Raw genomic sequence first — 21,134 nt, forward strand, 5'->3', positions numbered from 1 at the left:
TCTTATTAATTACTATCGCCAGCGCCTGCAAAATAGCTGAAGTCCTCGCCCCCGACTTTTTTTAAAAATTTCCCTATAGGAGAAGGATGTTTTGAAGAAAGCATTTGTTGAAATTTTTTTAACAATTTAACGAGAATAATTTATTTTTCTGCTTATCATATTTACAAACTTTTCTATAATTTCTTTTGCATCTTATCTCTTAACAGATTTCATTTTCAGTGGCAATCAAGCTAAATTTATAAGTCTTTCTTGCGATATATTTCACCATAAACATGTCTTAATCCATTTTAATTTGGAGAATGATCTTTTGCTACTAGGAACACTAACAGGAATGCTAAGTAGTATTCTCAATATGATCTTCAAGTTCGGGAAGCACAAATTATTTGACATAATTAAGTTCAGAATATCGAATGTGTCATTCATACTGGTTGTAAAAATATCTTTCAAAGCTACTATTTCGTCATAAAGGTCTGTGTTAATATCTTTATTGTCACCACACTGTAACAAGTTTTCTAATTTACTGCATTTTATTTTCAAATTTGCATTATCAATTTCTGATAAATTACCCAGGAAACTAAAATTATCTCAGTGATTTTTCCATTGAATAAAACCTTTCATTTAATGATACCCAAGCAACATCCAAAATTCTAAAAAAGACATTTCCCCTAAACTTCTCTTCTATGGAGATTAAGGGTTTTCATCAGAATGTTCGTAATCGAAGTGACATTTCGTTTTCTTTCGTCCGACTTCTTCAACAGTTTTAAACTATTGCTCGCCATCCTCTTCTTCACTAAGTTCTTTGGATTTCTCGAGAATACTTTTATAATTGGTGTCACTTCTACTATATTCTTCAATGAATGCTTTTATCTTACTGTCTTTAAGGCTAGTGTAACACTCAAACCCTTTGCTTGCAATTGTTTGCTGACAGGATTAATTCTGTTACGCAAATCGTGGCAAAGTATCAAGGAACTAATAAATTTATAATCCTTGATTTTGGGACACAGACTTTGTGCTGCATGTTGCACTTCTTTTGAAAACCATTCACCTTCGGATATTTCAAAATGAGCGTCATAGATTTCTCCTAGTTGATATCTTAAAGATAGAATGGCTTCAATTTTGCTTTCCCATCAAGTGTTTGAGAGGGGCTTTAAGGTTAAACAGAAAATGTTTTTTTAAAAGAAAGAATTGCCATCGCCAGAAGAAAAAAATAAATTGCATAATTCTTAAATTGTCGAAAAAAAGCTTATAAGGATTATGTTAATTTTATTAACAGTTAAATGTTCAGTTAAAGTTCGTTTCCTATCGATTCTTAACTTCAACTTACTACTTCCGGCCAGAACGTAGTTTTAGAATCACGTCTGAATACATAATGAGGAAGAGCGGTATTTAACCGCGAAGTTCTTAGGTCTTAGAGAGAGAGATACCAGGCATTCTGGCTGCACGCGTCCGCCTTTTTAAGCTACTTTCTCGTAAGCTATTATCTCGTTCGGCCGTACTTTAGGCCCTTGATAGCTTCGCAGTCTATTAACGTTAAGGGACCAACTCTGTTAGAATCTTGATAGCTTCGGCTATATCTCTTTAGTTAAGATTAGTTTACTTTAATTCTTAGTTTCTTAAGTTCAAGCCCAAGTGTCGGCTTTATTGTACACTCCAAGACGGAGTTTTGTTAAACTTTAGTTAGTTTACCCTTCTATCTTCTTGTTTCCTGTCACACGAACTCAAGAACGAACGAACTTATATTTAACACACGAACTTATATTTAATATTCTTCACTTCCAACTGTAACTTAGAATTACAAAGTGAGGAACTCTACAAACTAACTGTATCTGCAACCTTTGCTGCATCGTTAATCATTAAATTTAAGCTATGAGCGGCACCAGAAACATAAAAAGCATTAAGATTTATTTTTAAGCTATTATTTTAAAGACCTATTTTCTTCTCTTTCATTATTTGCTCAGTAGTTATATTCCTGGCCTCCCACAGCATCAAGGAAAATGTTCCACATTTTCAACATTTCCATTACTGTCTCACATAGGCCGTTACCTGCAGAATCATCAACTTTAAGAAAGCCTAAGAATACTCCTTGATTTCTACCACTCCATCGCTGCAGTAGACGAAATGTATGACAAGACTCATCTGTTCAGTTTTACTAATATCGGGAGTACAATCTAAAATTGTAGATTAATACTTCGAGATAGTAGGATTTTCTCTTAGACTATTGTAAATAATTTGCAGCATTTCATTTTGACTGTCTTTGCTTATATAATGAACTGTTGCTACCTTTAGATCATAATACTCTATCTACGTGAAGTTCCATAACTAGATCGAACTTTGCAAACAAATCTACTAATTTTAACAAGTTTCCGTTGTCTTTTTGGTACAGCACATCAGATGAGCTTTCTAATACATTTAACCAAATTCCACCCCTTTTTTTTCTTTCATTTTCGTACATCTCTTGTATTTGGGAATCAATTGCTGCTTTAGTTTTTTAATTTTTCTCAAGCTCTTTCCCTTTTAAGAAATTTTTCATATGTGCTCAACTAGTCTCATGCCTTTTCTGGGCTTTAGATACATTTATTCAATCATTGTAGCCTTTTAGGAGGATACTACTGTCAATTGATGCAAATATCTTGCAATAAAAGCAAAAAACAGAATTTATATTTATGGAATATAGTAGCCATGTAAGGGGAACTAATTCTCCGTTTTCCATTTTTCTGTTGTAATATGTATCACTAAATTTACGTCCATTATTACTTTTCGGATACATTAAACCTTTCCTTTGAATAGGCCCCATTTCAGACAAATCATTCTCACTTTGTTGCAAAGAGTTGGCCACTTTACAGGATCATCAAAATCAATATAAAGGAATGAATTTTCATTTATGCCAGTCTCTTCCATCGAATTATCTGGATAATCTTTAAATATTCATTTAATTCCATGCTTGGATCATCATTCTCTTCCATTAGAGTTTCATCAGTCCTTTCAATAACTTCATCCAATGTAGTTGATGTTCTTTGGCTCAATGATGTGTATTCTTTTGTAGACGATTCTCCTCCTGATTAAATATGAACATCATTTACGTCGCAGTAGTCTTCGTCTCCTTTATGAAATGATGCATTGCGTCTGCCTGCTTCTGAAGAGCAGCATTATTTTCAGCCTTGCATTTAGAATTTTGCGCATCGGATGGTTTCTTCTGTTTCCATGTAATCAAAATTTCACACTGAAATTTAAATTTTAAAATTCAATTCTAATTATTAAATATCTAATCTTTCTTTTAAAATAAATCATAACATCTGTTAAATAAAGATATTAAATCGATTTTCAGCAGGAGTTTATAATTGCAAATGAATGTATAAAGGATAATGAAGCATCGTCGCCAATACTGGACTTTAAAGTACTGGTTTTGAAAAAAAAAAAAAAAAAAAAAAAAAATGGAAAATTTAGTGAGAAGTTTTTCAGTCTTATGTGATGAGACCCGAGGGGAAACTCATGTGGTGTGATTTAATCCTCCGGTGCACAGCTAAACCTCAACTACACGGTAAGAAAAAAAAGGAGGTAATAGAAAAGCACGGTGAGAAAACACTTAAAATTAATTCAATTCTAATTATTAAATATTTAAAAATCTTTCTTTTAAAATAAATCATAACATCTGTTAAATAAAGAGAAAAAGAAAAAAAAAAAAAAAATTGAAGCTAATATGAAACTAAAACAATAACCTTTATGATAACGTTTTCGAGCAGTTGGTGAAGAATTAGCATCTTTCTAACAAAGGACAAGGAAAAGTTTGACCTGTGATGGGTCAAACTTAGATGCTTGCCAAGTGCTTCGTGTACAATGACCCGGAAACTTCTCTCTCCCCAAACACCAGCTACGTCTTATTTCAACCCATTTGTGCAACGCCACAACAGCACCGAAAACAAAACAGATACCAGCTCACGGCGAAAGTTAACCAAATAACAATGCTCCTGCAAATATTTCTGTAAAAAAGAAAGGTGGGGGACGCAAGCGCCCATAGTCCCTGTCCTGTGTAGCATTTAAGGTACATTTATTTTTCTTCCCTGGTAAGTGCAAATTCTTTTGCATTAAAAATATAGCTCAGTGTCGGTCCGCTGGTCGGCGCCCGCCTGCAAAAAAGGCCTTGCAGGCCCGCTTCCGCCGGCCTTGACTATCGCCTCACTGATGGGCACCAAAATATTTTATGTTGCGCATATCACAATGAAGCTCTGAAAAATTAACACAATGAATAACATCTACTCGAAGTTACTTCGGTAACTCCTAAAATGCAGAGATAGTCCGCGCCTCTTTTGACACGTAACAAAACACAGTTTAATTACATGAGAACCTACATTAGACATGCAAATACTTTTATGACTATATATGTTTCCTAAGGAAATTATATCTTGCTACATTCTAAAGAAATTAAACGCAACAGTTCATCAGGCGACGTCAGTCTTTAACTTGTGCAATTGGCTAGTGAAATGATGCCATTTGCAACACTATATGCCAAGGACTGGATGCTTTGAAACTCGAACCGAACTACCAATATTTTTTTACCCACTCGGCTACTGGTAGGTTCAAATAATGAGAAAAATTGATTCATATTTATGTTATACATGAGAAAATTTCCATGATTGTGTGTGTAAAATTAAGAAAATTTTTATAGTGTTACGTAAATATGAGCACTTTTCTAAAAACAAACTCACTGCGACTGAGAGGCTAAATGACAGAATAATCGTACTAGTTTGTTATAGGTGTTTAACAGCTCCCTTTAGTTGAGAATTTCAGAGCATTTTCAGTGTACTTGCTCTGTCTGGCCTATTTTGCAGACTGAAGTAGTCACACTCTTTTAGTTTCTCTGTTGCATTTTAAATCTTGTGATTTAACAGACATTTTAATGAGACACGAAAAGCTTAATGACAGTGCAGATCGCTAAAATCCTCTGGTCGTGAAATTACTACTTTTGTAATATCAAGTAAAGACATTATTGGGGAAGTTATTTCTCCAGTAGCATCAGATTATGTCCTCACGCGTCTCTTAACGGATCAACTGTCCGACGTTCACTTTTGGTGAGGCCATGAATTTTTTTACCTTCATACAGTTCACCGCAATTCGTCCATAATTGTAAATTTTCGCGGATATAGTAAAATAATGTAACATTGTAACTCTTTCTGCAGAATGAGATAAAAATACGGTACGAAGATTCAGTTTGAAGATAATGTCAAATCATCCGATTCTAAACCAATTAATTTCCATATTTCTGTTTGGATATTGTGAATGAACGCAGTTTTATTTAATTATGTCTCAAAAGAAAACCACTAATATTTTCAAAATGCTTCATCTTAGATTTTCTAGAGCATATGTTTGTTCGGTGTTTTAAATGAGAAAAACTTGGAGACTTAGCGTTTAATTTTCAAATATCTTTGATCAGGTGAATCTCTCTTCATTCATCTCACGTTTTAAATATTCTAAACAGTTTTGATTGCCATAAGTAGAATTTCTTCAGAGAATCTTACTTGGAAAATGATACTATATTTAATATTCGAGATTATTGCTTCAGAGTTTGCTGATGATAATCACTCGTCCTTAAAAAAAAGGCAAAATAATTCCCTCCAAAAAACTTCGCTTTCAGATAGTTATTTCTCTTTTTAAATATTGATAGTTTCTGTTTTTACTTCCTTGTACGAAGTAAAAAGGAAGTATTGTAATCGCGAAAAGTTTCAGGCAGCATATTTCAACGAAAATATCCATTTTGACCGCTATCGAATGCAATTTAACGGTGTTTTTGCGTCATATCTGTACGTAAGGACAGAATAAAATACTCTTTTCCTTCAAAAAAAAAACTATAAAACTGCTTTAAAATTAATTCTGAAGAGAATTTTCGTGGCGTCTGTACGAACGTATCTCGCATAACTCAAAAACGAGTAGCCTCAGAAAGTTGAAATTTTGTATATAGGACTGCTATAACATGTAGATGTGCACCTCGTATTTTGGTTGCAATCGGCCGCACCAAACGTATATAAATATATTTATATATATATCCACTCTGTTACCCGCCTCAGTGATCTCAGTTTCTTTACTCTTATATGTTGGTAAATTGTACATTTTTTGCTTTAAAAACGATTGAATTATGTTGTTTTTATCTTCCGGTTAAGGATTTTATGCCTTTAGTAAATCTGTGTGCAATATTTTTAGAATTATCAGCAATTTTAAAGTTTGTAGGGTTTATATTTATTTTAACTAACATTTAAGCTATCTTTCCTGTCAAGCCTTACTTTCCCTTGGAATTGCCAATGCCAGAGTATGTAAATTTTAGTAGAACGCGCAAAGTATTCAGATTGTCAGCGGAAGTAATTTTGAGTTAAATAGAAGGGAAACGAGTTCGAAACTGTGCTTTCTTGATTCACGAGTGTGAAGGTTGCTAGGTAGAAATTTAACAACCGCGCGTTTCGGCTTGTGTGCTTGCTTCGGCAGATAGTTGAATCTTTCAACTTTTTATTCAGAAAGTTTGCTGAAATCTCAGCTGTATCTTAGAACGCGGTTAGGTTAGTTACGTTTAGAGAGCCTCGTAGGTAGTGACCTGTTATTATTCATTTTTAGTTGTACTTTCTTATTTTTATTTTACCGTCGGGTCGGCGTAGTTTGTGAGCGTCAAGTGCACGCATCTGTAACTTCTAAAGTGGAATAAAAAGGGAGTTAAACTCTTCTTAAGAGTTTGTGTACTTTCCAGTTCATAGCAGTCACTACTATTGTTGCGTGCAGATTGGGGTCGCGCAACACCACAAGTTGTTTAATTGCCGCTAAGCCTGTTTTTAATGGCGGCTATTGATGTTTACATTTGAAACAGGAGATTAGTGGATTTGTTGCCAATCTAGAGAAACTTAGCTTCGCAACAACAAAGATAACGCATTCATTTATTATTGCCAATTAAATCATGCTTAATTCGTTCTGGAATTTTTTCGAGGAAATAAGCGTTTGAGATTTACTTTGTAATTTTTAATATAGATATTTTGAGTGTTTATGTATTTTTGCCTTCTCGCGCAGTGAGAGCTGAATTAATTCAATGAGAAATACTCAAGCGTCTGTGAAAAACTGTTTCTGTTTTGTTTTGTTTGCTTAATTTCTTTTATCCATAGTTCTAGCTTTATTATAGTACTTGAATAGAACATGTGGCAACGATTAGATAATTCTTTAAATGATATACATTTTGTGCATTCTGAGTTATAATATGAATGAAATATAATACTGTTAAGCAAACCTAGCGCCAGAGTGTCGCTATGGTAAACAAAGTGAATTTTAAAGAATGCATTTATTCCATTGTGGTTTATGCACTGTTGGCGAAGTAGGTTTAAATCAATCTAATAAGTTTAAATAAAATGCAAGAAAAAATGTGTATAATTTAATATTCTGTACAAGGAAGTCATGTGGTGTACACATCAGATTTTTTAATTTCATTTTATCCAGCATCAATACTATTAATGTGTAATGTAACTTTACATATTATGTAAAGCAGTGCAAATTCATTTATAAATTTTGGCTATCCTAAAATTTCCTATGTAAATGCAATTTTTGTTGTTAACTGACTTAGATATCATTCGCGAGCATGCAATTCTTGCAGTATTATTGCTACAGATGGAATAACCATGAACAAAATAAGCACATGCTTAGGGCACCAAGGAAAGGGACACCAGAAAAATTTTACATTCCACATTTTATCATAGAATGTATGGTGTCGTTAAACAAGACCGGGCTAAAGAAATGGGAAAAAAACTGGCATAAACATAGTTGGGAGGTCCCCCAAACCTTTAAGTGCTTTGGGACTCTTAAAATTCTAAACCCGGCCCTGATAATTGCATACAGATTTTTCTTATATTGCTCGTATATTCAAAGTAGTAAAATTGAAAGTATTTAAAAAAATGTCTTTTCATTAAAAGAAAATAATACATTGGTTTCATGAAATGATGGGATAAGAATAATCCTGAACGGTGCATAGATTAGAAAAGGCTGACTACCATATCAATCAGCTCCTCATAAGGAAGTATGTTTGTAACATCTTTCTAATCCCTTAGAACAGTATAATCCTAGTCTACCCCTTGTAGTGCAATACAAGTAGTGTTCTCGGTGAAGAAATGAGCAATGGGTTCAATCATCCTTTAGGAAGTGCTCAGCTGATAGAAAGGAGATATAAGAAATGCTGATAAATTTCAATTACTCTATTCACTAGATGTAACATGCCATATTTAACAAAAGTGAATAAATTAAGAAGGGCAGAGCAAATTCAATAATACATTCAAATGTAAACATTAATAAATGTTCAAGAGGCGCAGAGATCAATATCTTCAAAGACCTGAAATACTATAATAAAACACGGGCGCTTCGGTCGCAGGCAATTGTTTGAGCACTTTTCAAAATTATCTAAACGATAATGTTAGATGCCTAATCATAATGGAGGATATTCAGTGCTACCAACTATTATATAAAAGAAAACTGGAATAATATGCTATTATCAGATTTCCTTTATCGTATTATTATTATTCAATACGGCGCATGGTTAACCTACCAGAAGTCCTTAGTAAATTTTCATCCTGGTATTAATTTCAAAAGCTTCTTTAGCCATTTAAGGTTGCAACACTGACAATGCTCTAAATTAATGAAGGTGTATGGCATCACAGCGTTTACTGAATATGAAGTTCTATGTGATATACTTTGATATTCATAACCTGGAAAGTAATTTCTAGATGCTCCAAGAAGCCAGTATTTTAAAGGGACACAGGGAAGCAGCTAACTAGTTTTTATTAATACCACCTTAGTGTTATGCAAAGCAGGACTTTAATCCAACAAGGTATTCGAAGTTCTGAAGCATAAAATATTTCTTGCCTTCAGAATATCTCTAACGATATTCCAAAATGCACCAGTTTTTCTAAAAGCTCAATAATATATACTTATTCTTTAGTTAGAGTTATAATATAAGCTGGTTCGACTTACTATTAATTGAAGAACGTACAAAGTGTAGTTAGTCTGATTACCCGATTAGCCAAATTCCAATTTCCTATAGAAAATCTTCTGTGCAAAAGGAGAAAACACAGATGGAGTTTTTACAATCATTCTGTGCCTCTATTTAGATGGAAATTTTGCTCAGAAACTTCTAACAAATATATGCATGACATTTCAAGCACCTTTATAATTAAGTGGTCTTCATATGCAAAAACAAAAAAAAAACAAAAAAAAAAAAAAAAAAAAAAAATCCCGAAAGGATAAATACATGTTCTAAGAAAGGAAACAAGAGAACTCCAAAATACTTATGATAAATCCAGAAAGGTTACTATGAAAATGCATTTCATTTTCCATGTTTGAAGGTAACTTTTAAAATTATTTTAAAGTCCTTTTAAAGATAAAAACATTAACTAAGAAACATAATTACATACCAATATACAAATCAATAATGGCAACTTTTCTTTTTTCACAGTGTAAGAAAATCTGGAGTACCTAAAAAAATAAGCATCAAGTCCGAAATATTCAAAGTTTTATTTTAAAGTCCTTTTAAAGATAAAAACATTAACTAAGAAACATAATTACATACCAATATACAAATCAATAATGGCAACTTTTCTTTTTTCACAGTGTAAGAAAATCTGGAGTACCTAAAAAAATAAGCATCAAGTCCGAAATATTCAAAGTTGTGTGTTACGTAAGTAATTCTTAAGATTTTAAATAGATGTAAAAGTACAAGAGAGGAATGCTTAGGATTGGAAATATTTACTACTAAATATTTAGTCATATCGCAACAATACTAAAAGCTCCAACAATTAACATTATAGCAACAAGTAGCTGTGAAAAGTTAGCAACAAGAGGTGAATCAAAATGCATGCTAGGATTTCTTTATGACTGAATATTGATCATATCTTGGGCTGAATTCAATATCTCTGTTTAAAATGTTTTTAAGGGAGTCCTAGTATTACACAAAAGAAAATTAATTGCTTGATGGTCCTATGCAATGAAGTGGTACACTACAGCAATAGACGTGTCTTATAACCCAACAAATACTAACACTAACATTTTGGGAAAACTTTATGAAGAGATAAATTAGCAATGAAAAACTGAAATAATTTTATACATTTACAAATTAATGAACTAATTAAAAATCGTACAATATAATTATCTTACTCATTATTGTGATGCAAATGAAATAAATATGGGTAATATATTTTTAAACCATTTAAAAGAATATGCAAGGCTTTAAAAAGAAATACCAAATATGGAAGGGAAGAAGTAAAACTAATACTACCTGTTTCTGTTTTTGGTAATCAAGACATATTCACAATTAAAATACTATTAGTATTAAAATAAAAGGTACCTCTAATAAGTATTTGATTCACAAAAACTATGCAATAAACTTTAAACCAAATTTTTTTGGTACATCTGATTTTTTATTCTGCAAAATTTTCAAATTTTAACCTCTTGTGCTCAAGGTCATAAAAGAAGCATGTTTTTACAACAATGTGTGTGATAACTTATGCATTGATTTTATTTTACGTTCATTCTGCAAAAGAAATTTGTAAAGAGTAAATATTTAAGATGTTACTCATACGGTGTTTTAAAATAAAATTGAGCAATTGAGAATTATAGCAGATTGAAAAATTGGTTTTATATCTCTATTATCTAAATGAAGAACCTGTGAATGTGCAAGTTCATCACACAGTGGAAAGATGGTGGCATCTAAGTTTTCAGCAATCTTAGTCTTGCACACAAACAGGTGCATCTCAAAGCCCAAACACTGAATTTTGGGGAAATTAAATGAATTTTACATTCAAAAAGATTTACAAACACGGTGCATAAGCTATTTCTACACACACATTGCTATAAGGATACATTTATGACATCGAGCACAAGAAATTAAAATTTAAAAATTGTATAAAATAAAAATTCCGAAGCACTAAAAAAAAATTAGCTTTTAAGAGAAGTTTGTTGTATAGTTTTTGGGAATAAAATACTTATTAGATTACCTTTTAATACCAATAATATTTAATTTGAATTAAGAATATGCCTTGACTACCAAAAAAAGGGTACAGGCAGAATTTAGAATTAGTTTCATATTGATGGGATGATAAAACAGTTTTATATTAGAACAAACTGAAATTTGCAGAAAAATTACAAAGAGGCATAATAAATCTGGAAATGTTTGGAGAAAGAGGAAGAAGAATGGATTATATATGACTTTTGAAGCAGCATTATGAGCACGAAAAACACCTGAAGACAATTGCAGCAAGACTGCATTTTCAGTTGCTGAATTTCTGCATCTGTTGCTCAGTTATGATAATTCAGCATTCACATGCAATACAAAAGTAAATTATGTTTTATCCAGCCTGTGCTCTAGGAAGTATGACGGTGAGATGTCAAAACTGTGCTGCCCTGAAATGGAAAGGTAAGTGCTCCTGATGTGTAATGTCAGGGTGGGAAAATTTGGCTGCAGTTTTTGAGTGATTCTTCAAACTGTTGAGGTCATTGTTCAGTGCTGATTTACTAAATGATAAATATTTTTAAAGCAACACTAGTTGCTTGAGCAAGCAGCTTTTTTTCTGGCATGTGTAATTTGTCGGACTGAACATATACCAGGCCAAAAGCTAGTCGCACAAGACATTAATTTACTGTTAAGTGACACCATATAATGTTGCGATCTCTAAACCACACTTTTCATTTTTGAAGGGCAGATATTTTGCTTAAAAAATGGAATGTTAGATTGGTCACACTTCTAAACAGAAAGGGGGTGAACAGCAGCTAATTAACAGATACATGGATAACTATAACCTAATAAAATTGTATCAGATATCAAATGCATAGAAATACTTGAAGAAAAAGATTATGATTACTAGTGACCATTTTAAAATGTGAAAATTTTAATACCTGAGATGACTGTTCTGTATTTATTTGTTACATTTACTCTAAACTTTCCTAATTTTTTTTTTTTTTTTTTTTTTTAAGTTTTCAGAATATTTAAGATGACAGGGAAGCTTATGTAAGCCAAATAAAAGTTATACAAAAAGAAACTATACAAAGTCCAGCAGAAATAATTCCTTTAAAACAGCATGTTAATTTTCTTTAACATCTTAAAGACTAAAGAAGTATTATATAAAATAGCCCTCCTTCCATTTTATAGCAAATAGCTCTTTTTTTCCCTATAAATGATACATTACACAGAATTTTCAGGATAAATGGACATTTAAAACACAAGACAGATTTAAATGTATTTTAAAATATTATGAGACTTTATAATCTCAAAAAGAAATATTTAAACTGCTGATGTTACACTGAATTTAAATCTTAGCATATACTGAATCCTCCCATAAATAATGCAGTTTCTTCAAATGACCGAATTAGAAGTCATGAGAAGATGGAATCACCCCCCTCCCCTGCATCAACTTACGATAAAAGTAAGTAATAATTTTTCTTAGTCCTTATTCCTAGTGAAAGGTTGAAAAGAACAGTTTGATTTTAAGTGGTAATTTTTAAAGCTGTAATGAAAGTGACAAAGAAGCATATCTTGGTTTATGAGCTCAATTATAATTATAAAAAAAATTGCATTATTTTTGGGATGACCCAATATAACCTGATTAATCTCATTCATAAATACCTTTTCACAAAGTTTTAAATGTTGCTGTTATTTTACAGAAAGATGATGTGCCAGTGTATCCAACAAGTAAACAACACTACCAGGACTTTGCATACATTATTTTGAATATGCCCATGAAGCAAGTATCTGTCTTGCATCACATATGGTAAAGAGTAGTTTTTGTCCTCAGCTGTCTCTCTCAGAAATACGAATGCCACACATTATTCTTTATATTCTATTTAAAACCATATGTTAACAGTATGAATTAAGAAGAAAAATGAAAATTCCATCAATATTTTTTCCAAGACTGATCTTAATGCACTGTATGAAGCCTCAAATATATACCTTCATTCATGGAATGGGGTTAAAATATATATCAGTCATTCTGTGAGTAATGGCAACTTCTCATTTCTTGCCCAAAACAGGTTAAACAAATTTAAGATAAGTTAACTTGCAGGTTTCCGAAAAATTATTCATTTGAAAATACATACAAGAGAAAATATATTTCGTGTTAAAATCTTTCTTTAATCACACTTTTTACATAAATTAAAACATAAGACAAATTACTTATATTTATTATCACAGGTAGCCCATAACAATACAAGTTCATAAAATACCAGCACCATGTACTGACATCTGTAAACATTCACAAAGAAACTTTTTTTTTTTTTTCAAAATTTTCTTACTGTTTAAATTTTAATATTTTGTACATAATGCTTAAAAATATTCATTTCAATAATTTTAACAGTACTCTTGTTTTAAGAGATTTCACATGGAATGAAATACACCATTTAAAACACATACATACCATGCTATAAATGTATTGCTGCAGAGCATATCAAGAGCTTTCATCAAATGCACATGCAGGAATGTTAACTGCCTTTTAAATGAAAGTAATAACAATTTGATTTATGAAAAATTTATCCTCTTAGAACTCAAAATAAAAAACTTATACATAATTTAAAATAACTACGCTACCAATCCCTGCATATAACTCAATCATGGGTATGAAAATAACTTCCTACCCAATGATTAAAATTTATGTGAGACAGAATTTATGCTCACTTTATATATGAAGAATATTTATTCCCTGTGATCTTATAATAGTAGTGATTAAATTTACACAACTTTGTTTTTAAACTTTTTCACTAAACATTCATATATTTGAGTCGCTGTATTTTCAAGGTTTTATATAGCTGCCTTTAGTAGTATGGTGGTATTCAGAGGTTGCCTACAATGACATTGAAATGAATGTAAATTTTGAATGAGTTATGGATAACTGTATATGTAACATCAATGAAGAATGAAAACATAAATATATTGATCCAAAAGTACTCTTGAAAAACAACTGGTAGGGAAAGAGTGTAAAAGACCTCAGATCCAGCACCTCTTGGATTTCCTTGGTTAAAACTGATGAAGTTTATGCAGATATCCTCATACACTTTCCATTGATCAAACCCAACTCAAAGTTTTAAAACAGGATATTTAAAAATATTCTAATTATTATGATGGCAATCACATTTTTTTTAATTCTACATACTTTTAAATAAGGTTGTTACAGAAAAATATTCAAATCTACAATGAACATACAAAGTTCACATTCTCACATAAATGCTTTATTCTATGAATTAGATTCCATTATGATATAACTTTTATTCCTGACCTCTGCTTGAATGTGATTTCATCCATCATTATAAGAAATGTCCTAATCTTGAATAAATTCCCAAACAAAATTATACTTTTTGTTTACAGTTGAAAGTTGAATACTTTCAATGCTGTATACTGCTAATGCTTAAGAAGCTATGAAATGAAGTTTATATGAGTGAATATTTAAAAGACATGCAACATGCATGATGATGCAATTCTTTATAGGTGGAAAATGACAGTTCATTACAATATTCTTCTTGGGGGGGGGCTCAACTGAGACTTTTCTAGTATAATAAAAGATAATTTATATCTTTTGAAAATTTAGTGTTGCACTTTACAAATACACACATAAAGTACTTTTTAGAATCAGGTTCCTCTAATAAATATATGCTCATGCATACAATAACACAATATAGCAGTACAATACATACAGTTTAGTGGTACAAGTTCACTTACTGATATTGATGTTCATTTATTACACACACAAAACCATCAATACAGGACAATATCCTTTTACCTTCTTACAGGTCATTCTGTTTATTACACTTAAAAATAGATTAACTTTTTACATTAATAAAATTACATTTAAAAATATATTGATTTTCTACAATTATGTGCTCTGAAATAAATACAAATATAATTTACACCATCAAATTTCAGAGTTTAAAAGTTTAATGTATCACATAATTTTAATAATAACTTAAAACTCGCTGATCTATTAATTTATTATTGATACAGATTACATCAACCATTTTACATGACACATAATTACTCTGATAATGAATCTTATGATTATTCATAAATTAGGTTATTATAAAATATTACCTGGAAGCTTTAAAAAATATTTAGTGATATAAGTTTACAAGATTAATTAGGAACTGTGCAGTAAAACATCTGAACTATATACTGAACAACAGTCTAACTAAAATATAGTATATTTTACATGAAACAATGGATTTTAAGATAAAAGTTAAAAATGGCATAAAAAAATTTTAAAAAAAAAGAAGAGGAATTATTTCCCCTAAAATTTAAGAAATCTGTTTCTATGACAGTGTGCACATATATACATATATTGAATAAATTTTTAATTATTGTAATTTCAGGGAGATAAGCCACTGCTTATACATACTTAAAAAGTTACAAATTTTGGTCTGTGGCATATCTGAAAGAATTCTATTCTGCCTTTAACTGCTCTAGTCTATATTGCAAGTTATGCATTATAGAATTCCCTGGTGATATTTTAGCCTGTTACAAGCACTCAGGTTATGCTAAGGCAGTGCAACAAGTCTGAACTCGTTATGAAATTTGCCCAACTATAGTAGAATGCACTAAGACTAATACATGTGCTTTCTGCTGAACTCTGTGGCACTGACCAAGTTTTCTGATGATCAATTTCTGATGATTCTTAATGGCCACTGAAACTTATTTTGCCAAGTTCATTCTTGCATATATCTCACTGCTTTCTTATTGCTTATTTGTTGCAGTGATTATTTTATTGTTTGCACATGTTGAATTAAAAAAAATATTAGTAGTATTGCTTCTACTCAAAGAAAAAGTTACATAGTTGCTTTTAAGCTTTCGGCAATGACGAAAATAACAGAAATTAGAAATTGGGCTGAGGCTAGAAAATTTCAAATTGATGAGAGATGCAGTCAGTTGTGGAAGTACGGACAATAATTAGGGAAAATGCTCAAGATCTTGTTGGACTGGCATCATAGCCTGGCCTGTTTAGAAAGATAATTTAGAGAAATGGAGAACAGTGCGGACAGAAAAGTTATTATCAGTGTCAACAGTTAGAATTAGCCTTCAAGCAAAAGTAATAGCTGAACAAAAGGTCACTAAAGTCTCTTGAAGGACCTAATTGGTGTTTCAGATTTATGAAGCGAAAGAAACTATTTGTCAGGACAAAAACAACAGTTGGACAGAAGCTTGGACTGGACTGGACTGGAAAATGATAAAATTTTTTGGAAGTACACATCTAAGAAAATCAGCGAACAAAATTTGAGTAGAGGGCAAATAATTAATATGGATGAAGTGCCTGCTACTTTTGACTATCCTCCAAGCAAGACTGTTCATTCAACAGGTGAAAAATTATTTCTGTATTAACAACCAGGAATGAAAGGATTTCTTTTACTTATGTTTTGGGTTGTGCTACTAATGGAAAGAAGTTAACCTCTTTGATAATTTTCAAAAGAAAAAACAGTGTTCAAAAAGGAAATTTCCCTCAAGGGGTCATTATTTGTTCCAATGGAAAATGATGGATATGTGAAAAAATGTTGTTGTTTTGGCCAAGAGAAATTTATTGAAAAAGGAAAAGTGCTTTTTTCCAACCTTGGGGATTCAATGCGATCCCATTAAGTGGGTAGAGTAAAATTCGAAGTAAAAACATTCAGCAGTATTATTTCAGTAATATCAGGTAGGTTGACAAAAACTTTACAGCCACTGGATCTCTACATGAATAGAATTTTTAAGCACAGACTGCAGAAGCTGTGGGAGGAATAGATGTGAAGTGGACTCCATTCTTTCACAAATTCCAGATTGATGTAAAAAGTTTTGTACGAAGAGGCAGCCTTACGAGTTGAAAAGCATGGCAATCAGTTCAAACTAACATGATCATATCAGCCTTCATTAAATCCAAAATTATCAAAAAAGAAAGTGAAAATGAAGAGAGCAATGTCGAAAGAAGTGATTCAGAACAGAATGATAAAAGTGACCTTGATGGTTATTTGATAAATTTATTTAATTTTGACATTGATAAACTGAATTTTGAAGTTTGGTATAAATAAATGTAGTTTATTTTAATTATAAAATTCTGTTTGATTATATAATTTATGTATTTTTTTCATAATACGGTAATTTATGGTGCTAAACAAAAGTTTACCAAATCAATAAAAATAACATCTATTAGAAATCAGAAAAGTTTGTTTTTAGCGTATTTATTTTTTATTTATTTATATATTACTAATTATATTTATGCTGGCATACTACAAAATGTTATCAATGATGATTACATTAATATGGAAGACAATTACTGAATAAATGAATATTTAAGTTCCATGTTTCAGAATTCTTTGAGGCATTATATACGGTAGAGTGGCTGATCTGATGAACTTTAATTTTTTTTAGTCAATTATTCATGTTGCAGCTTACATGATAAGGTGGGTTTTCTACCCAAAATTACGGTATTTTACATTCAACATTTGGAAAAAATTTATTTATTCACAATTTCTAAAATATTATAGTTATTGAAATATTTATAATTATTCAATATAAAATTATTAGCATGTTAGATCATAAAAAAATTAAAATTATCATTCAATTTATAGATTTTGCAGTAAAAGTAAAATTAATATCAAATTTAATTATGTGTTAAATTTAATGATGCTTAAACGACTAATATTATCAACAGTATACAGTAAACGTTTCCTATAATACTGGCAAAAAAATACATACATAAAACAAGTTAAAAAATAAAGATTTTAAAACATGTAAGCAGTTTCCTTTTCCTAATGCAAAATAGTTAACTAAATTGCTTAAACAAAGATCTGGAATTCTAAAAAGGTCTAAATCTTTTTTCAAACTGCTCTACACAACCAGCCAAAAAAAAAAAAAAAAAAAAAGAGAGAACTCTTATTGTCTATGGAAAATACAAATATTAAGATTCAAAGTTTTATTATTATATATACGAATCACATTGAAAAATATTTTAATTCTACTTACTAAAACTATTTTTAAATTTAGAAATACTATTATACATAGCAAAATTCAAACATTGAAACACAAAGTATAAACTTGAAATAGTGAAAATAAGTCACAAACACTTAAACTACATCACTTACATCACAACAAGGCAAAAGCAAAAGAACACAAATGAAAAACAATGCTCTGAACTAGCACTTAATAAAAAAAATAAACTGAAATTCTTACCATATATAACATAATCATAAAATTTAATAGTTATATAACTAATTGTTCTTGGATATAATAATACAATGTAGAGCAGAATCTTGTTAAGGAAGATCTCAAATATATCTGTTAAAAATTCTAACATCTTAAGTATAAAAAAAATGTCCACAAATGATCAATCAATACAAGACATAAGATATATAACTACTGAATTTGGTATAACTATGGATTACTATCCCAATGTGGAACATTATGTCACTTTGGAATAGTTAAATTATTAAAAATTACACGAATATAGCATAATTTTATTTAAAGAATGATTTTTTTAAGTGAAGGCATATAATCAAAAATAATTCAGTCTCGGCATAAATCTTCACTGATATATAAAAATGAAATATCTTCTAAATTGAAATAGAAGTTTCATAGCACTTCTTCAATCAGATGTGCTCTAAAAGACCAACTTCAAATATTTTCTTGGATGAGATCCACAAATGCATTGAAACAGATAAATATTTCAGTCGCATTTATGCTTAACTGTAATCATGATTAAATTTGTCTGATGTATTAGACAAATGGCACTGAGGAAAACAGCTTGTGATCTAATAAGAGAGAGAGAGAAAACATATTAAAAGTGGAAATATTTAATAGATAACAGATTTCATACATAAAGTATGCAAAGAACAAATTAATTGCATTTTAAAGGCAATTAAGAATAACGCTTTTAAGAACAAATAAATATAGAAATATTTTCTTTGTTTAAACTAAATTTAGTAAGAATCAATAAAATTTGAAATATTTGTTATAAGCTGGTTGTTGTTCCACCTAAGAAATAAACATAAATTTATAGCCACAAATATATTTACGTACAATGAAACAAAAATATAACCATTTCACTATAATTCAAATGACATCAACTGAAAGCAAATAATTAAGTATAATAACCTGATTAGTAGTAAATAGGGGAAACTGGCTAATACTCATGCTACCCATGGGAGAAAAACAAAAACGTTCTATGCAGCTTATCTCATCAAACAGAAAATGAACCTAGCATGCTACTAATGTTTAGTTATTTTAATCAGTCAACCACTAGTATGCCAATAGTTCAGTTAAGGAAAACAATGACATTAATTGCATTTCTGTAACCATGCTAATTTTTTTAATTTCAGAAAAATTAAACTTCAGCAGCCACCAACTGAATGATTAATTTTAATAATGCAGTCAAACTTACAAAAATTAAATTGCAGGCTCGCGCTTCAACTGAAAATATGGAGGTGCAGAAAGGGGGATCAGGTGAACTGTTTAAAGCCTATACTGAAGCAGGACTCTGGTATCAACTTATCACTAACAACATAAGAACCAAAGATTTAGCTTATTACTTACTTCTGCATTATGTGTAATAATATATTTACATTATGTATAATAATTGTTCACCTTTTCTTCTCTAACAGTATAAACCTGAGCACTAACCAACATCAAAAAGAAATTTTATGCATATACAAATTTTAAACAACATTTCTTAACTAATCAATTTTCTGAAACATGAAATTACACTGAAAGTAAATTTTTACATAACAAAGTTCAAATTACTTACTGTCCTTCTCTAAAAAAGTCTTTTAATGTATTGCTAAATCTCTTGGAGTATTTGACAAATTCTCGTTTTCTCTGGTCTAAAGCCTAGAAAATTCAAAAAGTTAATTATAGTAATAAATCTGGTATCATGATTATGCTACAATGCAAATTTTTTATCTCATTAGCTGCTGAATCTTGCATCGGGTATCAAATCATACTTATAAAATATCTTGAAGTCCTCAAAATTAATTTGCTATATGCACCACAGAGAGCTGACACAATTTCAAGATTTGAAGAGCATACATTTAAAATATGGATATGGCCAATTTTAAGTTAAGTGTTTCATTTTGGAATGCTGGTGTTTTTACTGTTGAAAAATTCACTGTACTCAAACATCATAATATTGACATCTTGGGCACAGTTTCAGAGCTGGCCATGACTATTTACAAAAACATCTCCATTATGTGGGACTGGTAAACTCACCAGAGACAATCTCTACAATTGCCTTCACCTTAACGGTACTGCAGGCAGCAATTCTGCAAAAGCTATTAAACATTTTACTTGTCTCGAAACTTTACAGGACTGTCTGACAGAGACTAATGGCTGAAAATCCAAGGTCCAACATAGGTTAAATAAATGAAAAGATTTTTAGCAAAGATAAAACTTACAATCATTACAATTACAGTATCAAATACATAATAAGTCAAAAATGTCCATATAATATAAACAACATTATTTACTTCTTAATGTGAAAATGCTGTACAACAATTTAAAATATAAACTCCGTAATTTTAAATAAAAATTCATGCTGGATCAGATAGTGACACGTTTCTTTGTTAATTATACTGCTTCTGCAAATCACAGATTACTATTTCCTGCTCCAATTGAAAAACATAAAATTTTTGGATACTTAGTGATTATCTGCACGCCTCCTCCTAAAAGTTGTCAACCAATGGTGAATAATTTTTTTATCAAATTAAGATATATAGAGGCAAGAGCCATTTTACAAAATAGTGGCGTATTGAGCAATATGTAAAATAGTAATCAATTAACAGAATTTACAGTGCCAAAAATATCCATAGTAAAACACCTTTTTTCTCCCCTCCATGTTGTTCTTTCCACATATAAGATCTATTTTTCACTTTAAAAAAAAAATCCGAAAATTGCATAAATTTGGCATTATGCATGGTGTTATTTTCCTATGCACACAGTGATCTGTCTAGAAACAAATTGCTGTGTGCCCATTTTCAAATTTTGCTTACATATGCATATGCTGTCCCAGAAGAAAAGAAAGAAAATTCAAGATAAATTATGTTTAAAGTTTAATTTGAGCAATGCATTGCATAAAGATGACTACAAATATATGTCTACAATTCAAAATGTAAAAAAATCAATTGAAATTTTTTAT

The 21,134-nt window shown here is 30.6% G+C and overlaps 2 protein-coding genes across 3 annotated transcripts in view; one reads left to right on the forward strand and one right to left on the reverse strand.

Moving 5' to 3' along the window:
- LOC118193151 (cilia- and flagella-associated protein 300-like) overlaps nt 1-12,995 on the forward strand; it is a 33,205-nt gene extending 20,210 nt beyond the window's left edge. Inside the window, exons 4-5 of one of the 2 annotated variants that reach the window (XM_085815544.1) lie at nt 9,619-9,685; nt 12,351-12,461. In XM_085815544.1, the coding sequence (XP_085671670.1) occupies nt 9,619-9,685; nt 12,351-12,446 (163 nt within the window). In that variant the 3' untranslated portion in view covers nt 12,447-12,461. Of the gene's footprint in view, nt 1-9,618; nt 9,686-12,350; nt 12,462-12,663 lie in introns of those variants that run through there. The other variant, XM_035364192.2, reaches the window with a different exon arrangement.
- A 113-nt stretch (nt 12,996-13,108) lies between these two features.
- The window catches only part of Ccm3 (programmed cell death protein 10 Ccm3), a 36,599-nt gene continuing 28,573 nt past the window's right edge, over nt 13,109-21,134 (reverse strand). The window contains exons 6-7 of the mRNA XM_035364193.2: nt 19,749-19,831; nt 13,109-18,756 (exon numbers count right to left, since the gene is read on the reverse strand). Of these exons, the coding sequence (XP_035220084.1) occupies nt 18,672-18,756; nt 19,749-19,831 (168 nt within the window). The 3' untranslated portion in view covers nt 13,109-18,671. The remainder of the gene's footprint in view (nt 18,757-19,748; nt 19,832-21,134) is intronic.

Source organism: Stegodyphus dumicola, chromosome 4, assembly GCF_044657685.1.
Source record: "Stegodyphus dumicola isolate Sdum_Otavi_A_Nest chromosome 4, ASM4465768v1".
Classification (NCBI taxonomy): Eukaryota; Metazoa; Arthropoda; class Arachnida; order Araneae; family Eresidae; genus Stegodyphus; species Stegodyphus dumicola.